This window comes from Buteo buteo, chromosome 2 (assembly GCF_964188355.1).
Source record: "Buteo buteo chromosome 2, bButBut1.hap1.1, whole genome shotgun sequence".
NCBI classification, from domain to species: domain Eukaryota; kingdom Metazoa; phylum Chordata; class Aves; order Accipitriformes; family Accipitridae; genus Buteo; species Buteo buteo.
Window position 1 is genome coordinate 36,388,002 of NC_134172.1, and position 16,517 is coordinate 36,404,518.

Genomic DNA, 16,517 nt, shown 5'->3' on the forward strand with positions numbered 1-16,517 from the left:
GTTTTCAAAGTCAGTGCTGCTTTGTAGACTTCCTCCTGGTTTTCTTCCTCATCCTAACAACTCCGCATGTACAGAAAGTAGTAGATGCAGTCACAGGCTTAATAGTGGTTCTGGCAACTCGGTTCTTTATTCAGTAGTAAGTGAATGCTACGGGACTCTTTTTTCCTGTCCCCACTTGCCTTTCCCTTTTCCTGAGCTGTGAAACAAATGTCTCGCGGGTGTCTCCGATCCTCAGTTCTAAAATACGGTAAGAACTGGAGCGAACTGTGCACGTCTTGGGTTGTACAGGCCTTTTGATTTTTTTTTTCTTTTTCCTTTTTAATCTGCTTTCAAAACTCTGAAGCACCTTCTTCTAACTTTATGTCCGAGGGGTTAATAATTCCTTTTAAGCTACTGAAAAACGTGTAAGGACGAAGAAAGAAAGGACTTGCGAGAAGTAGCTCTGCCGGCGGGCGGCTGTCCCGGGGGCCGGGCTGCGCGCCGCTCCGCGAGGGCTCGGCCTTTGTGGAGAGGGGCCGCGTCGCGGCCCACGGCAGCCGAGCCCCCGCCCGCCGACCTCCTCCCCGCACCACCCGGCGCCGCCGTTACCAGCGCGCGGCGGCGGTTGCTCCGAGGCGGGGCGGCGGTTGCTCGGGGCGGGGGGGGAGGGGGGGGGCGGCACCGCCGGGACGGCGGGCGGCGGCCATGGGCTCGGGCCGGGGCTCTGCCTCTTCCCCGCCGCGGCGGCTCCGCCCCGCTGCGCGGCGCCCGCCTCTGACGTCAGGGCGGCGGCGGCGTGCGGCGGCGGGGCCCGGCCTCGCCATGGCCATCTGTCAGTTCTTCCTCCAGGGCCGCTGCCGCTTCGGCGAGAGGTGCTGGAACGAGCATCCCCGCGGCGGCGGCGGCGGGCGGTACGGGCCCCCCGCGGCCCACTACCAAGGTACGGCGGAGCGCGGCGGCCCGGCGCAGAGGGCGGGGGCGCGGGGCCGCGCGGCCGCCCGCGCAGCCTCTGGGCGCGGGGGGGCGGTTGGCGGCGCGGGGGGCTGGGCCGCGTGTCGTGCGTCCCCCCGGCAAGGCGGAGGCGTCGCCGTGCTCGGGACGGTCGGCGGTAGCGTCGCTGCTGGGGGAGGGCGGTGCGAGGTGCGCGCCGCGGGAACAGATGGCGCCGGCAGGCGGGGCGGGGGGGAGCGGCCCGCGGGCGGCGGGGGCGCGGGCGCCGCCCCTCGGGAAAGCCGCTTGTGGGTCTGGCCGGGTGGGAGGGGCGCGGCGGGGAACGCCCTCGGCCGGCAGGTGCGGCGGGGCGGGGCGGGGCTGCGGCCGCTCGTCTCCACCGGCTGAAGGAGCTTCGGCCTCGGCCCGCAACGCGCCCTGACGCCTCCGAGGCCCTAGAGCGTAACCGGGGGGTCTTCGCTGTGCGACAGAGCCGCTGCCGTAGCTATGTGGGCAGGAGCCCCGAACGGGAATGTACTGTGGGTTAAATGCCGGTTGTTTTTTTCTTTTTCCTGCTGGGATAGTTACTTTAAGAAACAAGGTAGGTAAAACTGAAACAGTCCCTCTCCTGCATTGCTAACCGGCTGTTGTTGGCGTGGTGATGCGAGGAGGAGTTCCCGCTTACCTCTGATTAGAGGTAATCAGAACTACCCTGGGCAAGCCACTAAGTTAAGCTCAGGTTAAAACCACTAGGTTAAACAATCAGGTTAACTCCTTAGGAAAAAAACCCTACGTTTTCTTTGCGGGCTTCTTATTGCCACCACAAGGATAGTTATAGTTTTTGTTGATGTCTTGTTTAATATCTTAATGATTTAAGGCTTTTGTTGTTGGTTTGTTTTTTTCCATTGGAAGGTACTAGCAGAGGAGGAGGAGGAGGATGGGGTACTGCTAACCAGAAATACACTAATGTTATCCAGCCGTCTACCTTTAAGTCTAATACATGGGGTGGCAGCAGAGATCACGGAAGAGGATTTTTTGGCTCCTCTGATTTTGGATCATCAGGCGGCAGCAGCAGAAGCGCAGACTTTTCACAGAACAGATTCTCTGCATTAATGAACAGTCAAAATATTGCTGATGGCTATAAAGATGAAGAGGAGAGACTTCTGTAAGTTACAGTCCCGTCTCACTGAAAGCATTTAGAATGAGCAGTCTAAAAGCTTACTGACTTACTAGAGATGATGCAGGGGACACGATCACGAGGAGGAAGCTGGGACATGTAGTGAGAACCATAGAAAACACTACTTCATTTAGTTCGCATGAGTTACACTAGCATGGGAAGAAAGCAATCCTTGTTTTGAACCTGGGTTGGGCAGCTAGACAACCGTGCTGTTAGTAAGATGGTATGGTATTTAAGGTGTGGGCAGGGGGATAAGGGAGGAAACAAAGATTTCAGTACTTGAAAATAAGGGGTCAGAGCCCCTTGGACAGCATTTCAGTCATTTAAAAAAAAACCAACAAAACTCTTCGAGAAAATGAACTATTTGACTTAGTTTTCCTGACACTTAGGATAACAAGTTGTTCTCCCCATAGCAAAACTACTGCAACCTGGTTTCACATGTGTGTATGTTAGAGTCAGCTGAGAGTGACCAGCAGGTTCAAGGCAATTACAGAGCAGGTGACAAGAAGCAACAGGCAGTGTGGTTTCCTGAAGAAGCAAGGTTTTGGAACCACTTTCCTTTTTTTTTTTTTTCAAGATTACATTAAGAAAAGGCTTAACAGATTATTTATTCAGCTTCTCAAACAAGAGTTTATATTGTGTTACAAACATCTGAAATACTGAGAATCTTTGTTTGTTCCTATGTAGTGGTCTGTTTGTCCACTTTAGTTTTTACCCTTTCAATGTTTGTTTACATTTGGATTTACTTTGGTTGATGGAGCTATTTCTGTGCTTTTGCAATGTCTGGAGTTTTATGCTTTTGATTCTTTTCCAAAAACTTATATGGAACACTCATCTCTTTCTTTTTTTTTTTCTCTTTCTCCCCCCCCCCCCCAATTTTGTTATTTAATATGTGCATGTTCATTTATATTGTAAAATCATCTAGTATTGAGACGGTTTTAAATTTTATTATGATCTACAGCTTCAGGGAAAATCCTATGACAGCATCTGCCATACAAGGATTAGAAAATACTTTGTGTGTTTTGGGATTATTTTTTTTAAGATCTGGTTTGATTTATTTGCAGTTAGATGATAAAGTGAAACGCTTTGAAGGGACATTTGGGTATCTTGCCAAATAAGTACTTCCCTTGTTCATTCTGACTAGTGTCACAGTTGGTTAATTTTAATGGTAGCAGGTATTCAAATCTGACTTTGGATTCAAACTAGGCAGTTGCTTCTGGTGGTTTTGTTTTGACCATATAAGTTCACCTTCATCTGTGGTTTTATTTTGTTTTGTTTTCTAGTGAATGTGTAGTGAAAGACATGGAAATTTGGGAATCTTCAGGACAATGGATATTTTCATCTTATTCACCGATGAAAGAAAAGCCGAATGTCTCGGGTAGGTAGTGTTTTTAGTGTTGTCACGTATTGCTGCTATTTAGGATGTTTCTTACACTTGTCCACACTGTTGTACCTCTGTGGAACCACTTGCAACATGATGATTTGCCTTGTGATGCAACAGAAAGGAATATTGGATTATGGCAAATTCCTTTCAGACATTCACATCTTTGAAGCTCTGTAATGAATCCTTTTTGTGTCTCCAACTGTGACTGCCTTATTACAGATAATGTACCAAGGCCCATTTCTTCATAACTATAGAGGGCAATTGGAAGTATTAATATATTTCCTGGAGGTTTTTGATTATTCCTGTCCTTACAGGCTTTCTAGATTTCTCACCAGAAGAGTTGCATCTGGAGTATTATAACTGCAGAGCAAACAATAGCATCCAGAACTATGTAAGTATTTAAAAAACATTGACTTATGTGGACACATTTTGGGGTCGGACTTGTTACTCTTCTTCAGGTGGCAACTCCTGACTCATTTAATTACCAAACTCTAGGAGATTATCAGAATGCCAAAATATTTTTAAATTACTGTGCACTGAATAGGATGTAAAAATAACTGCTAGTCTGTATGCTCTACCATAGCTTCCTATTTCTGTCTGAGATCACAGGCTCAAACTGTCAGATCTGAGCTTCTAAAACTGGTGGCCTAGTGTCTTGACACATCAGCTCCTGCAAAAAGTGGTGGCAATAGACTTTTAGCTAGTCTTAGTTAAATGTATGGTGTTTTCTCAAGCAAGACACTCCTTAACTTAGTCTTGTCGCTGTTCTTGTGTGTTATTTGTAGAAGTTATTTGAATCCTGTCTCAAAAGTTTAATACTTCATATGCTGTTAGTCATTTTGATTGTTATAGCTGGTTATATAGTACTTTTACATATCTTTGTTGCAGGGAATTAATGCTGAAAATAGCAGATACTTCTAAAGGACTATATACATTTCGAGAAAAAAAAGACCACATGTTTTTATATAAATATATCTCAATTAATATGTATTGTTCCTCCCTCATAGTCCTATCAATATCAAGGAAGCTAGCAGAGTTTAATGTTGTGCCAGGAAAGGAATTAGACTGTTGGAGATGCAAGTACAAACTAATTCAAGCGACATTACACTCTTTCCTCTTCTCCATGGTTCTGTATTGTAGAAGGAACTGCAGTTGTCACCACTCTTGTTTCATGTGTTTAGAATTATGAGAATTGCATTTCAGAGACAGGAGATACTTTAGTGGTTTTTTTTTTTAAACTTCAATTAAAAAAACTGAAATGATTAAACAATACACTATGCCTGGCTATTAAAAAAAAAACAAAACAAAACATTTGTAGTCTCACTGAAGCGCTGAGTGCAAGTTCATGAAAGTCTCAGTGTACAGGTGATAACTATGTGATACAGTTCTGATGTGTGGAAAACAGACTTCTTGACTCCCCTTGTCTCAGTTGTCTCACAACATGTTTAAGTACATGTCTTTTCCAAAGCATGTTTCTATTCTTAAACTGTGTCAAAATCTGAATTTTTCCAGTCTGTTGTATAAGAGCTGATACCAAGCAACATGATCTTCCAGCATGTGACTAGACACAAAAGAATTATTGATGTTTGTGATGTAAGACTCTTTTGAAAAATTAAGGAATCTATTTACAAAAAGATCACTTGTTCCACTCTTACAGGGATTTGGGACATTATATGTTTTACTTGTTCAGTTGTTAAGGAAAATTCAATTAGGCCAGGCTTCGAATAAGGCGTGTTGATAAACTTAAATATAGGAAATTCAGGTTTGAAATTCCTGAAAAGTTATTTAAAGACTTTCCAGTCTCTTGTTTAATACTTTAATCACAGTTATCAAGGACACAGGTACTATTTATTGCTAGCATATATTCTGTGCAGTAATCTGTTGGATCACGTTTAAGGGGGCTGATTTAAATGATGGAAGTCAATTTCTGCAAAGCTAAGTATTTTAGGATGATACTATTAAAGTGTTCTGAATTATAGTGTTTTGAAAGTGGGCATTTTTTTTTCTGAAAATGTGGGAGAAGCTAAGGTAAATCTTAGGACTTCAGCTTAACGAGTGAGCACATAAATGGACAGGCCAGAAATAAGGATTGAAGAGTTTGTTCTCATATACTTAAAACTTACAGTTTAAGGGCAACGGTAAGAGAATTTAGAGGAATTCTGTGTTAATAACAAAAATTTCAGTTCTTCGCCTTGAAGTTTCAGGAAAGCAAAAATCTTGTCATGTTGGCTTAATGAAGTTCTTTTCTAATTCTAGAAATCTTCTTTCAGTTTAGTTGTCAGATCACTCTATTTTCATTTTTTTAAGTCTTCACCAATAATAAAAACATGTGTTTCTTTTCCCCCCTTTTAGATAAATTCTGTCCAACAGTTAGCAAAACAATGGAAAAATCGGCTGCTTCAGTTGAAAGCTTTAAATGCATCGACAAAAGCAGCTTTGGTAAGTGTTAATGAAAGGTAAAATGTTTCCATTCCTGATGTCTTTTTTTTTTTTATTAGTCTTGGGCAAATTTTTCTTAGAGGCATATGGTTTTTTTAGACACATCCTGCCAAACTGTTCTGAAAATGCCAACATTAATTTCTGTTACAAAGATTTCTAAGACATGGTAGTTGTAATATGCCACCTTGTTTTTAATGAAGAGAGCTTGCAAATGTTCCACAGAAACTTCAGCTGTTATCAAAGTATTTATCTACACTTCTACTACCTTTCTATAAGTAGGTGATAGGTATTGCTTTGAAGATTGCACGATACTGTATTTTACAACCAAAAATACATTATTCTTTTAGGGCATCCTTGTTTGCACCTAAATAGCTGAGACATGAAAGTGTTTGATTCTTAGATTTGTTGGCAATTTTATGGTAGATCTATGAACTGTTCTGAAAATCTCAGCTACGATGTGTTATATTCTGGCACCGCAGCCTTGAAAAGCATCTGTTTGGCTGACTGGCAGCATGAAGAACTTGGCAGTTAGAATGCTCCTGGGAACATTAGAGAAAGTGGAAAGGGTGTAAGGAAGAATGACATGAGAGAGTAATGACTGCATTTTGAAAACTGCCCCATTTCTCCATCCATGTGTTTTTTATAGGTGATAGAAATGTGACTGAATATTCTAGCACTGCTTGAGTCAGGTGAACATGAAAGTCTCTGAACAGTTTTGGGTCTTTACATCCACCTTTCTGTGGAATCATGAAATCAGTGAATTGCAGGCGGGTATTATAAAACCCTTCAGTTAACTAAGGAAAGTAGTGACTCAGGATGGTTCCATGTTAGCAAGGCAGCAGCTGGATCCCAGCTTTGGAATACAATCATTGCAAGCCACGTGAAAATAACCATAGCTTAAAGCTGGGATCCAGTCAAGTACATGTATAGTAAGTGGTAAATGTCCACCCCACCTTTTCTTCCACGTGCTGATGTTGACTCGTCCAAGGTATAATCAGCAGACAAGACCAGAATTGTCCTCCAGTCCATCTTAGGATAAATAGAGCATTTTGGTAATGCCAGAATGAGAAATTGATAGATAGCTGGGAGAGAAACTGTTTGGATAAAATTTGAAGATATAAAGGGTAGTTGTTCCTGGGAAGGTGACAAACACTTGTGAATCTAGATGTGCCAGAAAAGAATGCTTGAGTTAAAGCCAATATTAAATAACCAGGAAGACAGAGTAAGTTGATTTAAGTGGAGTCTGCATGAAGAGCATTAAAGTTTTGGTAATATGATTGCTGAAGGTGAAGAAGTGGGACTTGGGCTTTAGCACAGAAGACTAGATGTGCCAAGGTGAGGGAACAGACTAAGTCAAAGCAATGACATAGATAGGGTCATAAAGCACTAATTGAAATAGGTAAGAGATGAGAACAAGAGCTGGAAGAGGTGTTCAGGTCATTGACTGCCAGACAAAAATCTGTAAATTGTAATATATTTGTGTTTCTGGAGTGTTTTACAGAGAATAGTGTATAGCCTTAAAGCATTTTGTTCATAGCTGCAGGAGCATGCAATTGTGATGAAAGTGATCAGTGTCTAACTTAGTCTAAATTGCATTAAATTGGACTGGGCAGCTGTATTTTTGCTTCAAGTATTTGTTGAAAGACATTTCCCTGTTTTGGAATCTAGTTTTCATTTATGTATTTGGAATTTTTTAAGCTATCTGAATTAAAGAACACAGTCACTCAACCATTGCCTTCCTTTGGATTTGGAGGACAGCAGACATCGAGCTTTGGGTTGTCAAGTAAGTTGCTACATTGAGAGCCAACAGTTAAACATTTTCTTGAGTTTTTCTCCTTCTGCATTATTGAAATACAGCAGTGGTTTAGTATCACAGGTGTGCACATTCTAACATTTTTTTTATAAATTTTGTAATTACAGGCTTTCCTGTGAACAGCAGCAGTAACAGTGCTAGCAGTTTCTCCTTTAAAACAAGTTCCACTCTCATCAGTGGATCATCTGGAAACACCCCTGCTTTTGGGAGCTCTTCTGCTGGTTGTAATCCTCCTGCATTTGGTGTGACGTCCTCTCCTAGCGTATCCCACTCTGTTGGTTTTGGCAGCCCGGCAGCTCCATCTGCAGCCTCCTTCTCATTTAAAACTTCTGAAACAACTAGTGGTTTTGGAACTTCTGGGTTTTCGGGGTTTGGCAATTCTTCTGCTGTAAACTCTTCAAGCACCACTCCACTTGCAGCCTTTGGAGCTTTTAATGCAGCAGTAGCAGCTTCTCCCTCACATTCAAGCAGTACTTTATTTGGACAGACTGCCACTGCCTCTGGACATAACATAACATCAGCGTCCTCTGCAGTCACAAACAATACTACAGCAGAAAAGTTATTTACACCAAAGAGTGAATTATCAGCTGAAGAGTTGAAACAATTTGAAGCAAAAAAGTTTACGATGGGAAAGATTCCTCTTAAGCCACCACCATTAGAACTTTTAAGTGTTTAGGACTTTTGTTTATTCTGAAATAATATGTTTTTGTAACTTCTCTGATACCTCAAGTACCCGATTTTTGTGGTTGAGTAATGAAATAAAATGCTTCCGTTTGAGTTAATTTTTGTTTCACCTCTAAGTCTTCTGCAATAGTAAATTCACAGGTATAAACCTGTGAACATTATATTTTATAATTTCTTGCTTGTTTTGGAATGGACCTTTTAAATCTAAGAAATGAACTAAGGAAAATAAAGTTCCCTTTTATATTCTGTACTGTGAAATTCTGGGCAAAAACTATATTGAAAAGGCTTTGTCAAAAGTAGGAATGCTTTGGTGAGGTATTCACAACCTACTGTGAGTAGAATGCTAGAAAGAAACAGATGCAGTGCAAGACTGCCTGTTGTTGGACTACCTTGTCTTTTGCCTCTTATTTAAAGGGTTTGTGCAGCCTTTGACAATTGTGTTTGGAGGTAGAGGGTTCCTGTGGGGTCTGTACCTAGCCGCTTGCTTCTGTCACCTCTCCCAGTTGATGCAATTCAGCTTTTGTTAGTTGTTCTGCTTGAGGTCATAATCCATGCATTAATGTAATACATTTGGGGAGGACAGCCTTGAAAGCATTCATCATGAATGAGCTTGTGGTTTGCTATTTTGAGCCCTCTTAGATAAAACTTTGCAAGCAATTGCAAAACTACTTACTACATTTATGTGAATTGATAGAATTTTGTTGTCTGGTTCTCAACACTTGATGAGTGCATATATTAGCAGTACCTTTTCTGAATTAATGATATTAAGGTGTACATTTTGCCAAGATGTGATAAAGCAGGGGTCAGGAATCTTCTAGAAAAGGTACAAGAGTCAAGTGAAGAGAACATTTGTTTTTGACCAGGCCCTCCCATTAATGGTTTTAAAAATTACAATACCCCATATTTAAGAGGAAAGCAAAAGTTTACTCCAGGATATACGTAAATAAATTGTTTGTTTCCTTAACAGTTGAAGATAACATTTCAGTTCTTGCTGTGGAAACCCATGGTCCTATTTAAAACTTCACTATAGCTGTGTTTCATACCAAAGGTCCATAGCACACTGTCTTGCTAAAACTGTGAAGAAATTTAACATTTAGGATGATAGGCCAGGGGTTGGCACTCTGCAGGCTTAATAGAAACCCAGGTTCCTCAGTCTGTGTGCTCAGTGTAAATGTACCAGAAACTTGCATATGTTATGCTATAGTACTGTGTTGCTTATATGGATTTTTCTGGTGATAGTTTTGTAGATGAAATAAGGCATTTGTGTTTTGTTGTTGTTAATGACCCAGTGCTGGCTTCCTGTAACTCACAAACAAAATACTCTAATGAAGTGTGTTTTTATGAAGGTCTCCAGAGCAGTACTAAGACTTTTACAAATTAAGACATTTACATCTGTCAGGGCTCACTTAGCTCTGGATCGTTTATGCCAGTTACTCAGATTTTGACACAGGAACGGAGGAACATACCAAAATCTGTTATGCCACTGTAGTTGCAGAAATCCCCCATCTCTTGTAAAAAGTTAGTATTTAACAACAAACAAAAACAAGTCTGGTTTGTCAGATGAATTCCGTAACTGTCTGAACTTGTTCTATTACATGCTATACCCTTTCATGTATTTCATTTGTGAAGCCTTAGTCATTCTCAAACCCAATTGTATGAGAAAGCTACAACGTTTTTTTTAAAGTTCCAATAATTTATATTATTATTTGTATTAAAGCAACATTCTAGCATGGCAAGAGTATATTTTGGGGTAAAGGTACAGAATTAAGTCCTGCTGATAACCTTAAGGATCCCATGGCATGTTTTAGAGGACTGTGGATGGTTTTGTCTTACATTTAAAGTATTAATAGTTTTGAAGTCACCTGTGCTTTTTTCCTAGCGCTCATCCTCTTAAATGACTACTTTAACAAACAAAAAAAAGACCAGAACATTCTAAGTCACAGGATAGGCTACCTCTGACGAATGCCAAAGCTATCTTTACTAAGTTGAAGTGTCTTTATACACAAGGCCTCAGCAAGATTTTTGAGCTTCTGTACCTCAGTGCTGCTGCGGTACATAAGAGCTTAAAGCAGCTTGCTTTTGAACTTAAGCGATGAGCTAAAACCTTTAGCCTTTCTTAGAGTAGCTCAGCAGGCTGTTGCTGCTAAGCTGCACTAAGAGCTTTCAAGGCTCAAAAGTACGCAAGCGCTTTAAGTGGAAGTGCTTTTGCTGGGGAAAAAAAAAAAGGCCATGAAAAATCTGAACAATCTACTGTACATACCCAAAAGAACATTGGCTAGATGTTCTTAAACATCATTCTAACCTACAGGGACCTAAGGGGACAAGGGAATTTTGAAGTCTTAGGTCACCTTGCCCTTAAGAAATGGAAAGGTTAAGGGAAGTATTCCTAATTTAGATGACAATAAATTAAAAACAAACAAACAAAAAAACCCAAAACCAACATGTTTGATCATTATTTTTTTTAATAAATGCACTTTTCCAGATCATCTCCTCACTCTCAAAGAAAAATAAAAAAAATCGCTATTACAGAGATACTAAGACTTGGTGTTTCATCCCAAATGGGCTTCTGAACATCTAAAAAGATGGCAGAGAGCCATATGATATGATTTAACTAGCAAAAGGCAAGCTGTGTATTTAGCTGCAGAGGTAGAGATAAGGAGAGGATAGAACAGAAAGAAATAGTATTGTGCTAGTGGGCTTACTAAACTGCAGAAAATAAGCAACAATTTGTCAGTAGATCAAAGCAATCTTTCCCAACATTTGCACTGCATTTCATTTTTTTTTGCTGTTCATCCTGTTCTGCTTTTGGTATACTTAATATCAAAGTTGGTTGCAAGTACAAAGGTGGCTAAATACTATCTTCCTTTTAGGTACAACCCTTTCATTTTTCTTCACTTTTCCTTTTTGCAACTGCTTTTTTGTTTGGTATATGGCTCTTCTCCAGAAAGTCATAGTACTGTGGTCTGGCATATAAAAATACATACAGGGTAGCAGCAAACTCACAGATCTCACTTACTGTACCTCGTTTTAGAACAGGAAACATGAGGTGAAGATGCAAGCAAAGAGGCATAATGTGTCCTGATTAGTAGAAGAACTTGGTCTGTGAAACAGGCTAGAACATTCAAGCTCCACGTGATATTTTCAAGTGCTTCCCTTACTTTGAAATAACAGGATTTATGAGTCACTGAAATTCCTGTGGTGTGGTACAAGCAACTAATTTGAAGAATGAGTTGAAGTTTTGGTTTCCAAGAGGTCATGGATTAATCCTCAAACAGCAGCACTTGAGACTGGCTGTATACAAGAGAAAAACCCTCCACTGCCCCAGCAGAGGAAGCAATCCAGCACCTAACAAAGGGAATTTTCTCTGCCCTTTTCCCTCCAGATGATACTAGCAGCACTGGGAGATCTCAAAATGTGAGCTAGTAGCACGGGGGGCAGGGAGCGAGCCTCAGAAAACATTAAAATTTTGTCTTAAGAGTTAAGCGTCATAGTAGCCAAGCGCTCTGTAGTTTCACTGTATGCAGCAGAAAGTGGCAACGTAGCCTTACATTGAATGAAGGAAGATGGACTGCAAATAATCAACTGACTAGATTTAAGCCTCAGAGAATAAAGCTAAGGTCACCAACAACAATAAATCAACAACAGCCAGAAGGATAAGGAAAGAAGAGCTTTCACAAACATGTCTAGGGGAAAAGGAATAAAAAAAGCCTATTAATACAGGAGCACCGAAGTGAGATTGATAACTGAAATGGTGGAAATCTATTTTAAAAAATACTTGAAAAGAGGGAGAGTTGAAAACCAATGAGGATGTAATGCAGTAACTGATAAAAGGCAAGTAAGAAAATATTTGTGAAATACGAGCTTACTGCAGCACAGTGGGAGTCCAGATAATTTGCTGTACTGGTCAGTAAGGGAATCAGCTAATGGACTTGCCGTAGTTCTGGTAATTATCCGGGTAAGCGATAGAGCTCCAGGGATGTGCTAGCAGGCTGGGGAAATAATATATCTTAGCAAGCAAAGGTACTTTGTTGGTGGTTACAAATAATTTGAAGAGGTTCTAAAGACACCAGATCTGGCTTTTAGTAAGGTATTTGATACAGGCATTTAAGAAGTGTCAGATGTTTATGTAACAGTGATTAGGGTTAGCCATTAGTCAGAAACATCAACAAGCAAGTGAATGCTTTTTGTTCATAGTCTACCTCCCATGTCCTAATGTAGAGTATAGAGAGAAACTGTAATTTGATATTTACCTGGACAATAGTGGAGGAAGAAAGCCATAGGTTGTATTTAGACAATTTAAGTAGATGTCTAATTGTATTAGCCAGCAGCTGAAGGAAAAATCTAGACTACTAATATTCAGAGAGGCAGAGAAAACTGTAGAGTTAAAAGGTACTGATAGTGAGAGATGGAGTCACAGTGGTTTAGATCAGTAAAATGCAGTTTGAGCTGTAGGAATCTCCTACAACTGCGGTAATGCTGTGCTTGGTTCTGAGCACGCAGCTGCCAGAGAGCTACGTGACGAGTAGCAGGAGATTTAGAGAGCAAGAAAAGCGATTGGAAATGAGAATTTAGGAGGAAACTTAAGAGCTGAATAATTACTGCTTGGTGAAAGCAGAGTCAGTGGCATGGAATGACTGTCTTATTGAAAGGGTACCCTCTCAGAAAGGAGGAAACGGGATTTTTTTAAGGCATCTTGAGTAGTAACCAGAATATTGCAGTACTTCGTCAGAGGTATCTTAGACAGGAAGTTTCCCACCTGGGAAAGTCCTTTTCTTCCTCTGTTAAGATCTGGTCAAACCAAAATGAAAACACTAGAAACAAATCCCTACCTGTCAGGACTAACAGTACGTGTCCTCAGAGATGCAGCAGTCAACATAAGTAGATGTGTTCTCTTGCCTTTGAACCAAAATACACCAGCACTTGTGAAGAGAGCGACAACAGTGCAACGCTGAGGATTTGGGACAGGCAGCAGTATGTGCCTGCCACCTCTCCTGGGAATGATTTCGGGGCTGGCCATAAAGAGGGCACCTTTCTCCACTGAGTTTAGAGAGGCAGATGAGCTCCCTAACACTGGGAGTGAATATGCCTCTTGGTCTTGAAACTCTCACTTGCAATTGCCTGGTTTTCCTGTTAAGAATAACCAAGTAAAAAAAAAGAGAGTAGTTCTCAGCAACTCAGCCTCAGGCAATATTCTTATTTAATCTGCAGTGCTGTTGCAAGTTTTCAGTTTGGTCTGCAGAATAATGCTAGGCACATTCTTACAACGCTCTATCATGCAATGGGTTCCTTGGTGGGACTTACCGTCCTGCAAAAGAACAAAACCAGATCTTAAAATGGAGGGAAGAAGAGCAAGAAGAACAACAAGATTTAGATGTCAGCAGGCTGGTCGACATTTTTGTTTAGGTATGTGGATTGCTTTGTCTTCCCTCCACAGGCAGTAGGGTTTGTTATTACTGCGTCACATGAGAGACATAAGAAACAAGTTTTACATCTCACCGCTTCCAGCAGGCAGATCTGTTATGTTGCTAATTGCATAGTAGTCATCAGAAAAGTGATCTTGGTGGTTTTAAAGTACCTGCAGCAATTGTATCCTGTTCCACCTGAATTTCTGTTTCGTTATGGCGGTGTGCTCTTAGCGAACTAAATGCTTTCTAGTCAGCATTGAGTCATGCTTCTGTAAATCTTCCGTGGAGCCTTATCTTTGCAAATTACACAAAATGTGCCCACTGCATATGCCCTAAAAAGTAATTAGATTAGTTCTAATTATACCAAATAAACCAACCCTCCTGTATGAATCAAACAAGCAACATTTGCGTGTGTGCATGTAAAACCATGTCACATCACTTTTAAAGGGAGACTAATGACATACAGTTTTGATCTCCGATAGCTTAGCTTTTCTGTCTAACCAGTGCTGTTGTGTTTTTCTCAGCCTGACAAGCATCTGTACAGCTCTGGCTTGTGATGCACTTCAGTATTAAAGCACTCCTTATAGTCACATGAGATTTTGTTGTTGTAGTTTACTTCTGCAAGTATGGGCTTCTCTTGAAGTATATCTGTAATGATGAAATAGAACTAAAATTATATAAAACTGAAATAGCAGTTTATAACCATGAGTTGCATTTTTTTTAAAAAAAGCCTGGTATCACTTACTGTTTCTGTATGATAAATGGACAGTAGGCTAGGCAGAGAAGAACCCTCTGTATTTGGTATACATTAATTCTTTGGGGCAGAAGAGAGCCTTCAGCATTCTCCCACGGCCTGTGTGCTTGCTCAGCAGCTCCCACGGGGCTGGGGACCAACAGGCCCTTGCAAAGCAAAGCGCTGCTTGAACTTCCCTGTAGGAACTTGGCACAGCATAAAAAAGAGACCCAGCCTGCAGGCAGATCTGCCTACCTTGAGATAAGGCTGTCTCAAATTTCACTGTAGATCCTCCTGCCTGGAGCCTGGTTCAGACATCTCTGTCTAACCCACCTGACTTCCCAGAGACTGATGCCTTTCCCCCTGCCCTGCGTGCCTCACACTCCCCCCAGGCTCCCTGGTTCCCCGCTTCTGCGTACTGGGGGACACAACTCCCTTGGCCTTCCCACGCAGGTTTTGCGGAGGGAAATGGCCACCAGAAACCCCTCCTCTCCAGAGGTCTGTGCCTCTTCCTGAAGCCTGCCGGGGAATTCACACATGCATACAACACCGGTGACCCTGTGGGGACACCGTATTCATGAATAATTTGAGACACCTCCAAGCCAGCCCGAGAACACAAGCAGAGCTGTATGTCACAGGTGGGTGCTGATACAGCTCCAGCGCGACTTGTCTTTCCCGCTGGTGCTGTTTCAGGCTTCTGTCCCATTAGTGCCCTTTACTCACACAAACTCCACATCATATGAGATTTCTAGCAAATTGAATCCCCCTTAACCTTTAATCATCTTCTATAACCACTGGTCAGCTCCTCCTGCCTGTTCTTCCCAGACAGCTGTCTTTGCCTCTACTTCTCAAGACCACACCTAGAAACTCAGAGATACTAAAGCTCCCCTCTGGCCCCTACCAAGAGAGTGCTTCTGGTTCTCCAGACACTTCTCTGAAGCAGGTCAGGTTTCTTTTCTCCTAAAAAACACCGATACGGTGATGTACCTTCCTCTCCGGCTTGTCCTCTAGTCCCCCACCCCTTCAGCAGGGAGCACACAACAGGGACGGTCTCTACCCCGAGCTGTGCGGTGGAGGCAGAGGTGGCACCAGCATTTTGTCATCCATCAGGTGTACAACCCAGGGAAGGAGGAAGCACCTCTGGGCCTCCACACAATGATGAGTGTAGTCTGTCTGCTAACAGTTGCTTAATTTGTATCTCCTAACAATCAGGGTAACTTTCTCCTGGTTTTCCCTTCTGAGCAATGCTGTACAGAGGATGAGGAAAAGAGGAAAAAAAAAAGGGGGGGGGGCAAGTTTGCTGAAATCCATGATACTGCCAGGGGTAAAAGCCTGGACACCCTAACTTTTGGTTATGTGGTTGAAGTACAAGTCCATCCTTTTTTTCCACAGTAAAACTAGAAAGCAATGCCTATCAAAGAACACACATTACACAAGTAACACAAGCAATCTAAGTTAATCCTTGCAGCAGAAAATACATCTGGTTGCCAATAACAGGTCTGTACCGAGGTAACCAAGTTAAGCTGGACACCTGACAACATATAAGGTTGTCCTGTGCTGAAAAAACAGGGAGCTATCGCTGACCTTTTCTTCTCTATTTATCTACTTTTGGTTTGGAAAATATTGGGTAACATTAAAGAGATTAGCGGAGTGTCTCAATATGAAACACAGTACTGGAGAACAAACAAATAAACGCACACAAGATGCTTCTCCATCACAGCTGCAATAAACTGGTTCTGGCAGCAAAGAGATTTTCTCCTACTTAAGTGGTCACTGGACACATTCCATCCTTATGATGATCTACTTTGAGAAGGTTTATTCTTCCAACAATAACATAACAGAAACAGTCACAAACAGAGGGAGTCCTATAAAGCAACTAAAGAGTACATGAGAACAATATGTAGCCTTTTTTTTGTTCTTTTTAAAAATCTGCTAGTGTGTGAGTGGCTGTAATTTATACCTATGCATCCTAG

The 16,517-nt window shown here is 41.8% G+C and overlaps 1 protein-coding gene across 3 annotated transcripts; it reads left to right on the plus strand.

Annotated features, from left to right (window-relative positions):
• The first annotated feature begins 95 nt into the window (after positions 1–95).
• NUP42 (nucleoporin 42) lies at positions 96–8,507 on the plus strand. 3 transcript variants are annotated; one of them, XM_075050683.1, is made up of 7 exons: positions 103–919; positions 1,822–2,074; positions 3,370–3,464; positions 3,785–3,861; positions 5,823–5,909; positions 7,608–7,692; positions 7,830–8,507. In XM_075050683.1, the coding sequence occupies exons 1-7, from the start codon at positions 685–687 to the stop codon at positions 8,396–8,398; spliced, it is 1,401 nt and encodes a 466-aa protein (XP_074906784.1). In that variant the 5' UTR covers positions 103–684; the 3' UTR covers positions 8,399–8,507. The 3 variants fall into 3 exon arrangements, with proteins under 3 accessions (XP_074906801.1, XP_074906784.1, XP_074906792.1); XM_075050691.1 differs by lacking the exon at positions 103–919 and adding an exon at positions 1,293–1,510; XM_075050700.1 differs by lacking the exon at positions 7,608–7,692 and having other exon boundaries at positions 96–919; positions 7,830–8,073.
• The last annotated feature ends 8,010 nt before the right edge of the window (positions 8,508–16,517 follow it).

Excerpts from the sequence above, each read along its gene's own strand:
- NUP42 (XM_075050683.1), top strand. The coding sequence starts at position 685 with ATGGGCTCGGGCCGGGGCTCTGCCTCTTCCCCGCCGCGGCGGCTCCGC. Across the intron at positions 920-1,821 it reads CCCCGCGGCCCACTACCAAG|GTACTAGCAGAGGAGGAGGA; the intron begins GTACGGCGGAGC and ends TTCCATTGGAAG. Across the intron at positions 7,693-7,829 it reads ATCGAGCTTTGGGTTGTCAA|GCTTTCCTGTGAACAGCAGC; the intron begins GTAAGTTGCTAC and ends TTGTAATTACAG.